The following is an 18723-nucleotide window of genomic DNA, read 5'->3' on the forward strand; positions in this document are numbered from 1 at the left end:
AGCTTCCCTGGAGGCTCAGTCAGTAAAGAGTGTGCCTGCAATGCAAGAGATCCAGATTGGATCCCCGGGTTGGGAAGGTCCCCTGGAGAAGGTAAATGGCAACCCACTCCAGTATTCCTGCCTGGAGAATTCCATGGACAGAGGAACCTGGTGGGCTATTGTCCACAGGGTTGCAAAGAGTTGGACACAACTGAACGACTAACACAGACACACACTTGATTCAGGTAGAGTTGGTTCCCTGGCCAGGGTTGGAGACACCTAGCTGTGGAGAGTTATTCTAAATCCTTTCTGCAAAACTGACAACTGTTTCTAATTGTGGTTTGTCTGGATTTTGCATTTTGGAAAGTTCTAAAGAAGGATTCAAGTGCTGACACAAGTAAAAGAATCTCAGAATTATTTCAGAGACTGAGGAATCCAGCCCTTTTACTCTTCAGATGGGGGAAATTGAGGCTCAGAGAGGTGACATGACTTGTCCAAGGTCATAGCTAGCTAACGATAGAGCCCAGACTCAGACTGAACTGGGACTCTTGCTGAACCATAGTTCAAAGTCCCTTTTGTGTTCCAGACTCTTCTAGTAAGTTACAATTCATAAAGGAGCCTCCCTGTTCCATTGACCCTGCTGTATAGATACACATAATCACTAACCACAGATGTCATTGAGACTTGCGCGTGGACAGGCGGGACCCAGCAGCTGAGCTATTTGCTCTGGGTTTTTTAAGCCAAGCCCCGCTGGATTTTAGCATATTGGGGGTAGCATAAAGGGAATATCCTGAAATCCAACAATCTAGAAGCATATAGGGCACCTCCTTGTACCTTTTGAGAAGAGAAACTTCTAGAGATGCTATACACAGTGAAGGAAGGGAACGTCTATTATTTTTTAAAGCTGGGGTTTATTTTATTATTATTATTACATGAGGAGTTTATTATTCCTTAAACTGCATATCCTCATGATATTTACTCTTGTAAAATAATTTCATAATATGCTTCCTTTTTTAAAGTAATATATTTCAAAATGAAAAATTTTAAAAGAAAATGAGATGGGAAAGGGAAAAGGCAACTCAGTGTGGTGATGTAGACCTCTGAAAGACAGAAGTCTCATAATGGGATGATGATCAGATACGATCAACACAGAGAGTTTGTCAGACCTTGGTGCAGTTTGGTGACGGCAGTTCTCAAATTTAGTTCTCATAATCATCTAAGGAGTTGGAGTCATCTTTGCGACCCCATGGACTGCAGCCTGCCAGGCTCCTCTACCCATGGAATTCTCCAGGAACGAATACTAGAGTGGATACCCACCTCCCTTCTCCAGGGGATCTTCCTGACCCAGGGATTGAACCCAGGTCTCCTGCATTGCAGGTAATCTGTTTACCATCTGAGCTACCAGGGAAGGTCCTCTCATACTTTAGACCAAGAAAAATTCCAAATATTAAAGATGCAACCAAAATAAAAGGGGATAAAACTATTTTTTATCTGAGTAAAAAGGAGTTTTGAATTACAACTCAAAATCAGTGATGGAAAAAAAAAGATTGATGAGTGTGACTATACAAAATATAAATCTCCACAGGAAAAAAAATTATCTGCAAGCTCAAGAGATAAAGTAACAACAAAAGAAAACTGGGACAAACATTTGTAATCACACCACAAATAAAGGGCTCATTTCTCTAATAAATTAATAAGAAAATATCATCAAAACAAGAGAAAAAAATAATGAATGTTTTCAAAAAAGTAATTGCAGAAGGCTTTTAGTTACATTTGGTAAAAAAAAAAAAATTACAGATAATAAAAATGGTGCAAATTTAAATGTTGGCACATGTTTTACCTATTATCTTTGCAAAATTTTCAATGATTGATGACACATTGTGTTGGCAAAGACTTTGGGGAGACAGGTATGCTTATACAGCAAGGGGTTAAGGTGAATTTCCTTGGGAGGGAAATTTGTCAATGTTTGTCAAAATCACAGCTATGTGTGTAGTCTTTGGCCCAGCAATCTGAGAAATTTCTCCTACACTGGATGTGACGCCCATGGATATTCACTGCAGTATTGCTTGCAACAACAAAAAAATGATATCCTAAATATCCATCAGTAGGGGACTGATGAAATACCATATGGTACACTCACACAATGAAAAAAACTATAAACCTGTAAAAAAAAATCTCTGCAGCTGTTTATGCTTTGATAGGGAAAGATCTGGAAGGATACACAGGAAAAGCAGTAAAGGTGACTACTATGTAGGGTAGTGGGGCTTCCCAGGTGACGGTATAGTGGTAAAGAACATGCCTGCCAATACAGGAGACACAAGAGATGTGGGTTTGATCCATGGGTCAGGAAGATCCCTTGGAGGAGGAAATCGTAACCCACTCCAGTATTCTTGCCTGGCCAATCCCATGGACAGAGGAGCCTGGTGGGCTACATTCCATGGAGCTGCAAAGAGTCACATGGCGGAAGCAACTTAGCACGCACACACGGAGGGTGCTAGGCAGACAAGGCACAGTGTGGAAGGGAGGCTCTCCATTGTTTAATTTTTTATTTTTGAATTGTGTAAATGAAGTATCTATTCAAAATTTGAATTAAATAATTATCTGAGAAGCCTGTTAAACATATAAGTGATTTCCCCTAATATTAACTCCACTGAGACAGAATCTCCAGCTATAAGCAGGAGTGCCCTCATCTGTAACAGTATGTGTAGTTATTTCTTTAAAAAAAAGACGCACCCCTTTAGCTCCAGTTTCTGAATTTAAAGTAACAATGCCACGTATTCCCCCCTCTGGAGATTGAACATAGAGTAAACTCACCATCTGTCCAAGTTTGCTAAGATGGATGTTATAATCATTTTATGGCTTCCCGAGAACAATTCATACAATTTATGGCCAGGGATGGTTTGTATATCTCTACTCTTTTTTGTTTGCATTATTTTTAAAAATTGAAAAAGAAAAAAAACCCTATTTTGTCCTCTGGGTGACAGATAGATGAAGAGAAGACCAGTCAGCCTTCAACCATTGTTTCTAACTAGTGTCCTTGCATTTATCCTCATGGTCTGTTCAGAATAACAGTATATATTGATGAAAATACCACAGTGGAGACAAACAAATAAAAACTCATGCCTATGGCTAAGCTGGAAAGTTATAAAAAAATCTGTCTTTTCTGATATCTACCAAAAGTGAACATCCCATATCCTATATCCTATATACTATATCCCATATCCTATAGTTTGGCAATTCCAATGTTAGGTATATAACAAGGAAAATGTTATCCACTGGCGCAACAAAAGATATGTATGAAAAAGCCCTAAGGAGCTTTGCTCATAATAGCCCCACGTGGAATACCACCCTAACGTCCATCACGGTTAGAAGAGACGTGTGCATTGTGCTATGTCCCCACACCAAAAATTCTGCATAGCAGTGAGAATGAAAGAACCAGAAAGACATGCAGTGATCCCACTAACAGAATGGTGAGCCAGAAAAAGGGCAATCCACAAAGAAAACCATGGTGTGATTTCATTATATGTTAGAATAACAAGACAAAAGAATCTACGGTTTTAGAAGTGAGGATGGTAGATGGAAGACAGTAGAGTAAGTTCCCTACATACGAACAAGTTCCATTCTGAAAGCGAGTTCATTAAGTCCAATTTGTTTGTAAGTCCAACAAAGTTAGCTTAGGTCCCCAGATAACTCAACTGGCTATATAGTACTGTACTGTAATAGGTTTATGATACGTTTCACGCAAATAATGCATAAAAAAAACAAACAAGCACAAAAAACAAAGAAAACATTTCCAATCTTACGGACAGTACCTTGAAAAGTACTGTAGTCGGGACAACAGCTGTCACACAGAGGCTGGCATCGAGGGAACAGGCAAGAAAAGGTACTGACCGGAGGAGGGAGAAGACGTGGGAGACGGGAGAGCCGAAGGATCTGGGTGGTTAGGTCACCTGGACAAAGTCATCGAGCTGCATATTTAATACTTGCACATTTTCTGAATTTTTGTTATGCCTCTCAGTAAGTTTTTTAAAAGTCATGAGCAGTGTGTGAACGAGTTTTGCATAAGTAATAGGCTCGACTGCTAAATAAATGCTCTCCCAGCCCCTGCTGAGATACCAAGAGATCCTAAGGAGACTGAAAGACAAAATGCCATTGGCCACAGCTCCTGGAAATGATGCAGAGATGTGGGCTTGATGGTCTAGAGGGGTCCCTCTGCCCCACCAGGAAAAAAGCAGCAGCAAGACCTTCTCAATGCCTGGCAGAACAGCCAAGGGAAAGAGGCCTATGTGTTAATCTGCAAGAGAGTACACTGCAGCCCGTTTTACTTCAGAATTCCTGACAGCTGGGATGGTCCAGGGAAGTTAATTTTCTGGATAAGCAAAAATTTCCTCTTTAAACAATCCCATCATTTGAAACAGAATTATTTTTAATGGAACCTTTCAAAAACACATTTCACACATCCCTGACTTTTCAAAAAGTTGAAGAGTCCATGGAATAGAATTTAACATTTACACCAAATAACACTAGCAATTAGGTCCCATTTCAGTGCCAGGCACACTCTGAAACGCTTTACAGTATATTTGCTCTTAATCCTCATAAAACCCCTATGAATGAGGTCTTATCATTATTCCCACTTCACGTATGAGACTGAGGGTGATTGATTAACTGTCCGAGGGCATAAAACAGGTCTTCTGTTTACAGCCTCAGTTATTTTGCATCTGCTATCTCCCACAATGCCAACAGGTAGACAAGAATGTTCACTGTACCTCTAGAGAGACTGACTTCTCACTGCTTTTCTCTCCATATTTCCTTTCTCCTCCCTCATTGTGACACTCTGTAGTTTCTACAGAAGGCTACACCTCATAAACTCCTGCCCAAAATCAGATAAAAATCGATAGCACTGTGTTTTCCCCACTTTATATAAACTCCATCTCCTTAGATCTTCCTATGGCTAAAATAATCCCATTGAGTTGGGCCAACTTTTTTTATCAGTTTAAGAGATCCCACTGGTTCTCTGCATTTCAAAGTGTCCTGGATTTGCTTTTTGCTTAACACAACTCAGAAGGAAGGCTTGAATTCTCATCAGATTAACAAAAAAAAAAAAAAAAAAAAAGCAGCCCTCAGCGGGGGGCCTCCTTGACCTCCAGCTCTTGAGAAAGTACAACACAGAAGCAGGCAAGCACCTAGGCGTGCAGTCACTGTCTGTAAGGCACATGGATGGGCAGAGCAAAAGAAAAACCCCATCCTTACCCTGTTTTCAAGCTGACCAAGGCGTCCTCGACTCCCTTCTGATTAAATTTGGTCATGTACTGGTGCATGTAGGGGTAGTTGTTCCGGATGTTTCGCTCTGTACTGCCGTTGGGCACCGTGCCAAATCGAAAGGGTGGGGAATAGTCGTGAGGTCTCTGAAACTGCAGAGAGACAGAGAGAGAAAGAGAACAGGAGGAGAAAGAAGAGTCAGCCATCCTTCTGCCTTGGGTCAGGCATCAAACATCGGCATGCGTTAGCACAGGACAGAAGAAACCCGTTCAGTTTTGGGCTTCCTTTCTGCTTAATCACACCTTCCAGTTGTCTGGGAGCTCCAGGAAGTCAGAAACAGAGTCTGTCTCGTTCCTTACTGTTCCCCAGAGCCCAGCACAGGGCCTGGTGGGGTGTGCAATAGAAACTTGTTGGGATGGCATTTTTAGGTCCCATTACAGAGACTGGCCTAGTGGTAGGGACACAGAAAGAACCTGGGAAATGCTAGTTGAGCTGGAGTTAATGCATGACTCTAGTTCATTCATCAGTTCTGCAGTGACATTTTCTGAGATCCTCACCAATCACTCTCGTTTCTGGACTCCATTTACAATTCCTTCCAATACATTCCATCAGAAGATGATGAAGGGGAGCAGAATTTGCCATCCCCAAATATGCCTCTCTGGCATATGGATTTTTGGGGGGCTGGCTATCTTCTTTTTAAGATATAACAGACACAGGAGAAACTGAAAACTGAGTCCCAGTTAACCTTTTTGGAAGAAGCAAAAATCTTACATTTTAAGGGAGTCTTCCTCTCTGTAACCTGGAAGAGGAAGATGACTAAATCACTAAAACTCTTATCAGTGGAGAAGGCAGTGACTTAAATCTGCATCATGACCATACCCTTGCTTACTGACTGTGCTTTTCCTGCTTTTCCTGACCTTCCTTCCCCCCTGCCACATGTCCCCAACCCTCACCGCCCTACATCTTTCTTATATCTTCAGCTGAAGATAGAATTTAAGCTGGTGGTTTGGGCTATTTTAGGGAGTTACTCAGTTTTCTTGGGTATCTCCCATATATACAGGAGGTATACATGTTTTTCTCCTGTTAATCTGTCATTTTTCTATGGGGGGTGGAGGGCTCAACCAACAACCTAGAAGGGTAGATGGACAGTCATTTTTCTTCCCTCACAATGATTCTATGTTATCATTTACTCTTTCTCTAGCCATCATTCATTCATTCATCTATTCATGCATGCAGGCACGCAGTACTTATGGAGGGCCTAACACATCCCAGGGGCTTCTCTGATGGCTCAGTGGTAAAGAATCCGCCTATCAATGGCGGAGACACAGATTCGATCCCCGGGTTGGGAAAAATCCCCTGGGGGAGGAAATGGCAACCCACTCCAGTATTCTTGCCTGGGAATTCCCATGGACAGATGATCCTGGAAGCCACAGTCCATGGTGTCACAAAAGAGTCAGGCACAAGTTAGCAACTAAAACAACAACCCATCCCAGGCACAATGGCAGGCTCCGTGAAGGTTTCTCGAACTGGAATCCATACTAACCATTAGCTTCCCGGGCATTCCCATGTCCAGTACGGCTCCTAAGCCTCCGTGATGGCTCACTGTCCATGCTCCCCTCGTCTGCCCTGATTGGCTGAGGTTGTCTGTTCAGAACAGTCCTCCCCAAGATGTCCCACTTTGATCATGCGGTTATTTTTTTCACTCTATTTATGCTGTGTATTACATCAACTTATTTTCATGTTTTCTCATCCACACGTTCTTTGGATAAATTTCATTTGGTCATGACATCTCATTCCTTTTACATGCTCCTGCTTGATTTGGTTTGCTAGTGTCTTGGTGAGGATTTTTGCATCAATATTTTAAAAAGGTGGAGAGAACAAACATATGGACACCGAGGGAGGATGGGGAGGGTGGGATGGATCGGGAGATTGGGATTGACAAATATATAGCAATATGTATGAAACGGATGACTATCAAGAACCTACTATGGAGCACTGGGAACTCTGCTCAATGCCCTGTGGGGACCTAAATGGGAGGGAAACCCAGTGAGGAGGGGAGTCACTCTGCGGTGTGGGAGGAACTAACACGACCTTGCAAAGCAGCTGTGGGCTTGTGCCCAGTCGCTCAGTCCTGTCTGACTCTCTGCGACCCCATGGACTGCAGCCCGCCAGGCTCCTCTGCCCATGGAATGTCCCAGGCAAGAACACTGGAGTGGGGTGCTGTTTCCTCCTCCAGGGGATCTTCCCAACCCAGGGATCAAACCCACTTCTTGCATCTCCTGCATTTAACCTCCTGCAGGCAGGCTCTTTACCACTGAGCCACCTGAGAAGACCCAAAGCAACTATACTCCAATTAAAAAAAAAATATCAGCCCATCATTTTTTTCCTTGTGATATCTTTGTTTACTTTACTGTCAAGGAAAAATACTTGCTTCATAGAATAAGTTAGGAAGTATTCCCTTACTCTCTATTTTTCTAAACAGTTTGAGAAGGATTGGTGTTGATTCTTTAAACTGGTAAAATTTACCAGTGAAGCTGTCTGGTCCTGAATGCTTCCATTCTTTAAAAAAAAATTTTTTTATTGAAGTGGAGTTGACTTAAAATATTGTGTGAGTTTCTGGTAAACAGCAAAGTGACTTGGTTATATATACATATTTTTTCATATTCTTTTCCATTACAGTTTACTATAAGATATTGAATATAGCTCCCTGTGCTATACAGTAGGACTTGTTGTTCATCTATTTTACATACAGTGGTTTGTATCTGCTAGTCCCAAACTCCTAATTTATCCCTCCCCCAGATACACCAATTTGGCATGTGAATTATTTTGAGCTGAAGGCATTCGAGATCCCATGGGCTCAAGAGAAACGTTCCCCCCTTCCCTTAAAGAATTTAAATTGGGGGGCCTTGCCCGTAAGAAGAATGATTATCAGAAATAAGATTTTATGACCTATGACAGGCAAACATTTAATTACTGAACATCTGCTCTTCTCATCATCCTGTGACTCACCCATCTCCCTCTGCGGCCGCCGGCTCCTACTCTACTTAGCTTGGGACGGCACTTCTTCCTGATTTTATCTTTCTGTCTCTGACCCTCTCATGTAAGGTGGTGGGGGGTGGGAGGGGGTTCCTGTACATACAAAATTAAATGAGGTTTTCTCCTGTTGGTCTGTCTCACGTCAATTTAACTCTAAGACCAGGCAGAAGAATCCAGAAGGACAGAGAAAGGTTTTCTTCCTCTCTGACATCTGCTCACACCTTCAGTGTTTGGGGTAATCTAATCAGATTAGGCATCCAGAGAACTGCGTCGAAATCCTGGAAATACAGTTAAAATCTAGAGACAGCACAAGGTGACGGTTACAAGTGTGAGCTCAGCTTCACAGGTTCCAAAATCAGGTTCATCCCTTACAGACTGTGGGGTCTTAGAGAAGTCACTTCCCTTCCTGCTGCTTCCACTTATTTCCTGTCTGCAGAGTAGGAAACTCACCAGTACTTCCCTCTTGGGGTCAATGGGAAGATCTAAAACTGCAATGTTTGTCAAGTAATGAGAATAGTGTCTGGAACAGAAGAAGCACTCACAAAACAAAACTGTTCATAGCTAGTGGGAAACTGCTATATAGCACAGGGCGCCAGCCTGGGGCTCTGTGATGACAGAGAGGGGTGGGATGAGGGGGTGGGAGGGAGGCTATACACACAATTATAGCTGATGCGTCTTGTTGCAAGGCAGAAATCAACACAACATTATAAAGCAATTATCTTCCAATTAAAAATAAATTTAAAAAATTTTAAATAAAAGAAAATAAAACTCTTCTTTTTCATTTCTACCATCATCCTGGGCAAAAAAAAAAAAAAAAATTGTAACCCGGACCTTATTTTTCTATGAAATATGGAATTCTGGAACCAGAAAGTGATGGTAATATGACTAAACACTTTTGGGGGACTCGGTTGGGGCCAGCAATGTGCCAAGAACATAACAAATATTGGCTCATTTAATACAACAACCCTGTGTGTATGTTGCTTGCTCAGTTGTGTCTGACTCTTTGAGACCACATGGACTGTAGCCCACCAGGCTCCTCTGTCTATGGAATTCTCCAGGCAAGAATGCTGGAGTGGGTTGCTATTTCCTTCTCCAGGGAATCTTGACCCAGGAATTGAACTCAGGTCTCCTGCATTGGCAGGCAGATTCTTTACCATCTGACCCACCAGGGAAGCCCTAAAACAATTCTGCCAGGTAACTAATCTTCGAGGCTTCGTTTCACAGATGAGGAAACCAAGGTTCAGAGAGGTTACATGACCTTCTTAAAATTGTTGTTGCTGTTCAGTCACTAAGCCATGTCTGACTCTTTGTGACCCCGTGGACTGCAGTATGCCAGGCTTCCCTGTCTTTCACCATCTCTCAGAGTTTGCTCAAACTCATGTCCATTGAGTCGGTAATGCCATGCAACCATCTCATCCTCTGTCGTCCCCTTCTCCTCCTGCCCCCAATCTTTCCCAGCATCAGTGTGTCTTCCAATGAGCTGGCTCTTCCATCAGGTGGCCAAAGTGTTCTTAAGATTACACTTCTTGTAAGCAGCCTCAGGTCTGAACTTTATAATTTCTCCCGGACCCTCACCAGTGATCTCTCCTCTTTTAGAGGTGAGGACCTTGAAACCCAGAGGGAAGGACAGCTAATAAACCTCTGGCAGCACCACGGCTGGGCTCCAGAGGTCTCTCAGAGTCCCAGGCCAGCACGTCTTCCACGGAACTGAGAGTTGCCCCTGGACGCGTCCAAGTTTATCCCAGGGTGAGGCCCATGGAAACCACTATTCCTTTCTCTAGACTCACACTTCATTTCACTGTTAATTAAAATTTCCAGCTGCAGATCGACCCCCTTAAATTAGGCATGCTGCTGCCTAGTAAGCATCTGTAACTGGATTGGGGAGGGGGGGGATGTGGCCATACATTGTCCAAATGAGATCCTCCTGCTGGGAGCCTTGTGTTGGGAGTGGGTGTGTTTGCGTGTGTGTGCAAATGACAGAATGCTCTTTGCACTCACTCAGGCAAGCAGCGTCACAACCCATCACCTCGGAGGTGGAGGCTCTAGCCCAGAGTGCTGGCACGGCAGCTGTCTGCTTGAGGGCACGGAGGCAGTGGCTCTGCTCATAAATCGAGGCATTGTAGCAGCCGCTCCCAATCTCCTGAGACGTCAATAGCCTGTTTGCCTAACTGCCTTCGCCTTCACTCTCCATCTGCAGCTGAGGAGGCATGCAGCTCTTTGAGATCCTTTCCTTCTTAGCCTTTGGTTTGCAGAACAATAGAGAGAGGGAGTCCACCTCCGGGATGAATTTCTACACTCCTCTGGCCTTGACTGTACCATCACCCACTCTAAACTCAGCCTGGCACCCAGATGGAGGAAGCTTTTCCTGCTCAACTAAAGGATGTCAAACTTGAAAGCATGACTCATGATACATCTTCCATCTCTGCCCTGCACACACATACACACAAGTACCACATCACAGTACGCTTTCTACCTGGGATTATCCTCTAATGTCAGCCATGGTGAACTACCTTTTTAATAACCACAATCTGTAAATTAACGTCATGACTCCCTAAGGGGTCCTGACCTACAGTGTGAAAACTAGCTAGGGGCAAGAATGACTCTTGCAGGAAGCCCAGAGCCTAGTGTTAAGGGCACACTCTGTGTTCCTTCAGTTCAGTTCTGTCCCTCATTTGTGTCCAACGCTTTGCGACCAACTCCACCAACTCCTGGAGCTTGCTCAAACTCATGTCCATCGAGTTGGCAATGCCATCCAACCATCTTGTCCTCTGTTGTCACCTTCTCCTCCTGCCTTCGACCTTCCCCAGCATTAGGGTCTTTCCCAATAAGTCAGTTCTTCGCATCAGGTGGCCAAAGTATTGGAGTTTCAGCTTCAGCATCAGTCCTTCCAATGAATATTCAGGACTGATTTCCTTTCGGATGGACTGGTTTGATCTCCTTGCAGTCCAAGGGACTCTCAAGAGTCTTCTCCAACACCACAGTTCAAAAGCATCAATTCTTTGGTGCTCAGTTTTCATCATAGTCCAAGTCTCACATCCATACATGACTATTGGAAAAACCATAAATTTGACTAGATGGACCTCTGTCAGAAAAGTAATGTCTCTGCTTTTTAATATGCTGTGTAGGTTGGTCATAACTTTTCTTCCAAGGAGAAAGTGTCTTTTAATTTCATGGCTGAATTCACCATCTGAAGTGATTTTGGAGCCCCCAAAAATAAAATCTGTCACTGTTTCCATTGTTTCCCCGTCTATTTGCCATGAAGTGATGGGACTGGATGCCATGATCTTAGTTTTTTGAATATTGAGTTTTAAGCCAGTATTTTCACTCTCCTCTTTCACTTTCATCAAGAGAATCTTTATTTGTTCTTCTCTTTCTGCCATAAGGATGGTGTCATCTGTGTATCTGAGGTTGTTGATATTTCTCCTGGAAATCTTGATTCCAGCTTGTGCTTCATCTAGCCCTGATTTTCCCATGATGTGCTCTGTATGTGTTTCTTACAGGAATGGATTTCCAAGGTAACTTTATTCTAGAGAGTTCCGAGTGCAGAAGAAACAAATGTGGGCTCCAGCCCAGGAAGGGGTGGTGCAAAGGTCTCCCCCATCAATAAGACCACGTGTGTTCATGCTAAGTTGCTTCAGTCATGTCTGACTCTTTGCAACCCTATGGACTGTAGCCTACCAGGTTCCTCTGCCCATTGGATTTCCCAGGCAAGAACGCTGGAGTGGGTTGCTATTTCCTATTCCAGAGGATCTCCCCAACCCAGGGAGTGAATCCATGTCTCTCTGTCTCCTGCACTGGCAGGGGGATTCTTTACCACTGAGCCACCTGGGAAGCCACATGCTTCCGGATGCAGCATCAAACTCTCTGAGCCCTTAAGAGGGAGGAGAGGCTCAGAGGCCTCCATTCAACCAGTGAGGGTGGTGATCCAGGCTCACCCAGCGTGATTCCATGAGAACACGTTCATGGGCTCACTTACAAGGTCCAGTCCCCAACTCCCTCCATGGCTGTCACAAAGGCCAACTCGGCACAATTACATTCCAGACCCCAGAAACGAGGGATGGTTCGAATCAGGCAATGGTGATGGTCAAGAGGAGGGGGAGGAGAGGGATGAGACGACCGAGTGGGGAGAGGCAGCAGAGAGGGGCTGGGGGAGCAGGGAGGTGAGGGAAGAAATAACATCTATAATAGGATTACCTACCACGTGCCAGGCACGGTGTGAGGATTATCCCTAATCCTCATATCAACCTTGCCAGAATGGTACTAAACCCCTCTATCAGGAAATTAGGCCATGGGGAGATGGACACTCTGAAGGCCATACAGCTATTATATGGTAGGTCAGGATTTGAACCTGGGTTCGTTTGACCACTATGGTGTTGCTTTTTCCACTACAGCAATCTGTCTCCCAGAGACAGATTTCAGCAACCACGGTAACACCCAACATTTTGAAAAGGGTCGCCACCAACATTGCAACTTCTTTAATAATTTCGAGGGGAATGAATTCCCCTGTGAATAATTTAACCCCAGGTCATCAGAGCACACCATGGGCTCCTACTGCAAGTACTAATACTGCAGATGGCCGAACAGTATTACAAACCTGACTTGTTACATAGATACTCATGACTAAAACAAACAAAAAATAAACACACTTGCATACAGTACTAAAATAAATTGATTCAATATAGATTTTTATTTTGCAGACTTTCTTGGTGTATTTGCCATTAATCTTCTGGGAGCACTTAGCTTATTTACTCTAGGAGTTTTGCTGTTTATTTAATTGTATCAAACATTTAATTAAAAGAGCTATCTGCTTGCTGCTAACGCTCTGAGCTTGGAAGCTGAGCTGGGTCTCATGAGGATACAGTATCTGTTACTAGGTGTTTCCAACTCAGAGAAGGTCAGTTGAATTATTAGTGGTTCTAATTAGTTTTCCCACAAGCAGTCATGTTATTAGACCTAAAGCTAGGTAGCAAGGGATTTTTTTTTTCTCCTTGCTGTTGAAAATAGCATCAAAAAGTAAAATACACTGCCAACTACTTTCTTTTTTTAAAAAGTGTTTATTTAATTTACTTTGCTGTGCCGGGTCTTCGTTGCGGCATGTGGGATCCAGTTCCCTGACCAGGGATTGAACCCGGGCCCCCTGTACTGGGAGCACAGAGTCTTAGCCATTGGACCACCAAGCAGTCCTTGCATGTCTGACTCTTTGCAACCCCACGGACTGTAGCCCACCAGGCTCCTCTGTCCATGGGATTCTCCAGGCAAGAGTACTGGAGCAGGTTGCCATTCCCTTCCCTTCTCCAGGGGATCTTCCTGACCCAGGGATCAAAACTACATCTCCTTCAGCTCCACTACTGAGCCGCCAGGGAAGTCCAAAGAAGTCCCTACCGATTACTAATACTTTCTTGAAAAATCTTCTCATCCAGAACATGGTTTCCCACTGCTTCCAATGTTCCTCTGGTCACTTATTCTAGGAGCTATGCATTTGTTCCCATATATGATGTAACTGGATCTGTAAAGGACTTCATTGGCTATGGGGAACATCTCATCGGCAGCTTCCTTTCATCCTCACAGCAACTATGATGCCCCAGTGTTCAGAGAGGAGCTAGAAGGCGCAGCAAGGTTACACAGCAGTAAGGGCATCACGCAGCTGGTACATGGCAGAGAGGGAAGGACACCCCTTTCTTGACTCCAAGTAGATGGCCTTCTCTGCTGACCCCCAGATACACTTTAGGTGAGCCATACACTTAAGGTGAGCCAGGGAATTGAGTGAACATGATTTATGAAGTAAGGGCTCCAGGAGAAATCAGAAAGGAAGTAGGGGAAGGAGGTTAGGGAAGGGGAGGAAGCCAGGCAAGGGTGTGACTACGGGCAAAGTCTTAACCTCAGCCTGAACCCACAAGGAGAGTAAACCGCACCTCGGAGTTTGCCCGGAAGCGGCAGAACACCTGGCTTTCATATTCTCACCCTGGTCAGTCATGGTTACAGGATGGTCGATGCTTTCTCACTGCGGTGTCGGAGAAGACTCTTGAGAGTCTCTTAGAATGCAAGGAGATCAAACCAGTCAATTCTAAAGGAAATCAGTCCTGAATGTTTATTGGAAGGACTGATGCCAACGTTAAAGCTCTGATACTTTGGCCACCTGATATGAAGAGCCAACTCACTGGAAAAGACCCTGATGCTGGGAAAGATTGAGGGCAGGAGGAGAAGGGGGAGACAGAGGAAGAGATGGTTGGATGGTATCACAGATTCGATGGACATGAGTTTGAGCCAACTCCAGGAGAGATGAAGGACAGGGAACCCTGGTGTGCTGCAGTCCATGGGGTCACAAAGAGTCGGATATGACTCAGCGACTGAACAACAACAATAATATCCAGGCACCCACCATTTTGCTGCTGCAAGATAATCACCCTCTGAAGGTCCCCGAGCCTTCATCAGCAAAGGTGAGGGTGGGCACACAGAGCCGGGCATGGGGTCCAAGGAGCCCCGGGTGGGTGCCTGCAGTGCCCAACACACCCTGCCCTTCTCATTCAGTCAGCAAGTGTGCGCTGAGCATCCACCAAGTGTCAGAGAACCCTGCTACCCCTTCCCCCGTCTATTTTAATCTCATCAGTATCCTCTCCTTTACAGCACTTACTCCTGCCTGGAATTTCCTTGTCCATTACATTTACTCAGGTGCTGTTTATTTCTTCCTACTGGAATTTAAGTTTCACAAGACCACAAGCCCAGGCTGCCAAGTTGACCACAGTGACCAGCAAGATTCTCCCAAGAGGTGGTAGTTCCCCTAAAACCTGGATGTCCAGGAGGAGCCAGCCATGAGAATAAAGGGGGAAGAACATTCCAGACAGGGGACCTGACAAGTGCAAGGGCACTGTGGTGGAAACACTTGGATGTCTAAGGGACAGAGAGGGGGCCTCCGCGAGCGAGAGGGAGGGGACACCTGGGGATGGGCCAGCTAGCGCAGGGCATTGTCAGCACAATGAGGACAGTGGCATTCACTCAAGTGACATTTCTGACGGGGAGCCATCAGAGGCCAACGACTCCAGAGGGTGATGGTGCCTCTGTGACGGTGACGCACCCCAGCACCCCCGCCCCCCACCATCTCTCTGATGACAGGCTTCTCTGCACTTCGTTCAACCACCCTGTAAGTCATGGATAAGCTGTTAAAGGCTTTTCATGGGCTGATTTTCTATTCAGCGGTCTGCTGATGAATGCCGAAAGGATATATGTAGCCTTATGCCAACAAGACATGATAGTGAGATTTTATAAAGAGACAAATTATACTCGCACACAAGACAGAAAATCTTTGCAGCGCAGCAAGTCCCCACACTGCTGAGCTTAGCAAGTCAGGGTCTGCTTCCTGAGACTAAAATTCCAATAGAAGGATGTACCCAGTTTACCTCCTTTCTTCCGCCCCGTGCATTTCTGAGTAGCTACTCACACCCCACAGCCGCCGTTACATGGCACTGGGGAACGGAGAGAACAGGTGTTAACATCCCTGTCTCCCTGGTGGTGGGACGCATAGACACACGAGGCAGGCCTGGAGGTGTCTCTGAGTAAACGGAACCAGTGGGAAGTGACAAACCAGTTCTGTATTCCTTTTGCATCCCTTGAAGAAATTTCAGGTGAGTCAGGAGTGCTGGCGATGGGCTGATTGGTTACGTGGTGTAAAGGACCTGTCAGTTTTGAATCTGGGCAGGGCTCAGAGAACGGCTTCGCTGGTTGCTCAGCAGTAAAGAATCTGCCTGCCAGTGCGGAGACTTGGGTTTGATCCCTGTGCCAGGAAGATTCCCTGGAGGACTAAATGGCTCTCCACTCCAGTATTCTTGCCTGGAGAATCCCATGGACAGAGGAGCCTGGTGGGCTACAGTCCGTGAGATCACAAAGCGTCGGACACAACTGAGCATGCATGCAGGGCTTAGAGAGGATTTTTGTTTTCAAGTCAGAGATGAAGAATCCAAGGCAAGGAGCATGAGAGACTCATACAAAGTCATAGAACTGGGAGGTACCTATAGCCGAGAGTTTCACCCAGGATTCTCCTGGTCCAAGGTTAATGGATCTTCCTCACCATCGTCCTCTCCATGACAAGATGAGTGAAGTTGCTCAGTCGTGTCTGACTCTTTACGACCCCATGGACTGTAGCCTACCAGGCTCCTCCATCCATGGAATTTTCCAGGCAAGAGTACTAGAGTGCGTTGCCATTTCCTTCTTCAGGGGATCTTCCCGATTCAGGGATCGAACCCAGGTCTCCCACATTGCAGGCAGACCCTTTACTGTCTGGGCCACCAGGGAAGCCTCTGCCCTAAGCTGTGACTTGAGTCAGAGCTCAGAAAGCATCGTCAACACAATCATGTAAATATGAGGGATGACTACCAGGGGAAACTATGTTCCCAACTTAGATTTGGACTTTTTAAGACTTAGGAGAGCTAAGCTTAAGCTTCTGTTCCTGAAACCTTTCAAAATGCACCCAATGGAGTTAAGAGGAAAAGAAAATCCCCCTAGATCTGTGCTTTAGAGTTGACGATTTGGGTGGCGGGAGCCTGATTTACTTCCTCTGTTGTTCAGTCACTCAGTCGTGTCCGACTCTGTGACCCCATGGACTGCAGCACGCCAGGCTTCCCTGTCCTTCACCATCTCCTGGAGTTTGCTCAAACTCAGGTCCACTGAGTCGGTGATGCCATCCAACCATCTCATCCCTAGCAGCCCCCTCTCCTCCTGCCCTCAGTCGGCTCTTGGAAAACTCACTGGAAAACATCCTCTGAGCGGGGAACACTGGAGAGTAACTCCTCAGGCAGAGACGAAAGCAAAGTGACCTCACCTTTTTGTCACTGAGGCCGGTCACTTGGTCCACAAACTCCTCCTGGATCATGAAAGCGGCCAGGTTGGCCGTGTAGCTGGCCAGGAAGATGACGGCGAAGAAGGCCCACACGGACACCATGATCTTGCTGGTGGTCCCTTTAGGGTTCTGCACAGGTACGGAGTTGTTAAACACCAGGCCCCAGAGGAGCCAGATAGCTTTTCCAATCGTAAAAGAAGGCCCATGGGGTGCTGCAAATGACAGGAAGGACATTCTCAGTGCATCCTCAAAACACACACTTGGGAGCGTTTGACACTGTGCACTGGCCCCAGCAACCCTGAAGGCTGTCAGAAGACAGTGTATCTCATCACTGTCCCGGGGCCACAACCACGAGTTATTTTTTCTCTAAAAATTAGCATTCTTCCCACATTTCCATATTGCTGACTTTTTGCCACATTTCTTAAAAGAAAAGGAAAGAAAGGAAGACAGAGAGAGAGGGAGGGAGGGAGGCAGAGGAGGGAGAGAAGAAGGAAGGGAAGAAGTAAGAAACAAAGGAGGAAGGAGGAAGGGAAGAAAGAGAAACTGATAAAGGAAGGAGGAAAGAATGAAGGGAGGGAGGGAGGAAGAGAAAATGGTTATGACAATGCAGGCTTGAATTAGAAGTAGTGTTATGACCTGTTTTAAATGTGGATTTGATTTCCTTTTGGGGGATACACGGACGGTCTTACAAAAAAACATGTGCGTATAGGCTGATTCGGCATGCACAGGTTGTGATATCGTATAAGAACCATGCAATTCGGAGGGACTGATGTTTGATATTCTAATCTGATTGTCCCTAGCAATGGCTCCTGTTCAAACTCAGATGTAAGATGTGCACAATGTAGAAATTAAACCAAACTAAAACGCTCTCCAAACAGAGACGTTAAGGAGCGGAACAATAGCGCTTAATTCTCCTGACACTTCACAGATGGGAGGCGTTTGGTCGCAGGGTCATTGAAAATGAACTCTGACATCACAGCACTTCTTCTCCCTCTGCGTATTCTTAAGATTCTTAAGTGTTCCTCGCAACAGACTTAACTAAAGAGGCAGAACAATATGCCAGAATTTATTGGGGAGGAGAATATGCAGGCTGTAAAACACACATGTTAGAGCTTTCAAGCTGTTTTGTGCAAGGAGAAAAAAAATCAATTTATGCCCTCATTTCATGGGGAAAAGAGTCTTCCTTTAACAGAAGGTTAATTTTTATGTCATTTAAGTAAATGAAGATGTGAAAAAATGATCTACTTAGACTTCAGTTGGCGATGCACATGGAGTGGGCAATAAATTAAAGAGGCAGAAGTGAATCCAGATTGATGGAAGTTATGAAGTTCTGGGCAGAGAGCCTAACTAGGAAGCAGGCTTTCTGTACATGGAGGGCAAACTCAGGCTATAGCAATACTTACAATATCCATATACAACACATTAAAGAGAAGGCAACTAATTCTTTTATCCTCAACCTCAAGCTCTCTGCTTTCTCTTTGCCTCATTTTATGAGCTTCTGGGCTTATACCCAAGAGGCTGAGAACTCTTTGCAAAAAGTAATTAGAGTCGATCCAGTCAACTCCATGAACTACTTAATTTTATTAGGGTTGCCTGTTGATCAGAAGTGACATCTATTT

The 18723-nt window shown here is 44.9% G+C and overlaps 1 protein-coding gene across 1 annotated transcript in view; it reads right to left on the reverse strand.

Moving 5' to 3' along the window:
- The window catches only part of GRIN2A (glutamate ionotropic receptor NMDA type subunit 2A), a 430039-nt gene that overhangs the window by 69800 nt on the left and 341516 nt on the right, over positions 1-18723 (reverse strand). Inside the window, 2 exon segments of the mRNA XM_070460672.1 lie at positions 5230-5390; positions 17087-17316. Coding sequence (XP_070316773.1) covers positions 5230-5390; positions 17087-17316 — 391 coding nt within the window.

This window comes from Odocoileus virginianus, chromosome 33 (genome assembly GCF_023699985.2).
Source record: "Odocoileus virginianus isolate 20LAN1187 ecotype Illinois chromosome 33, Ovbor_1.2, whole genome shotgun sequence".
Lineage (NCBI taxonomy): Eukaryota > Metazoa > Chordata > Mammalia > Artiodactyla > Cervidae > Odocoileus > Odocoileus virginianus.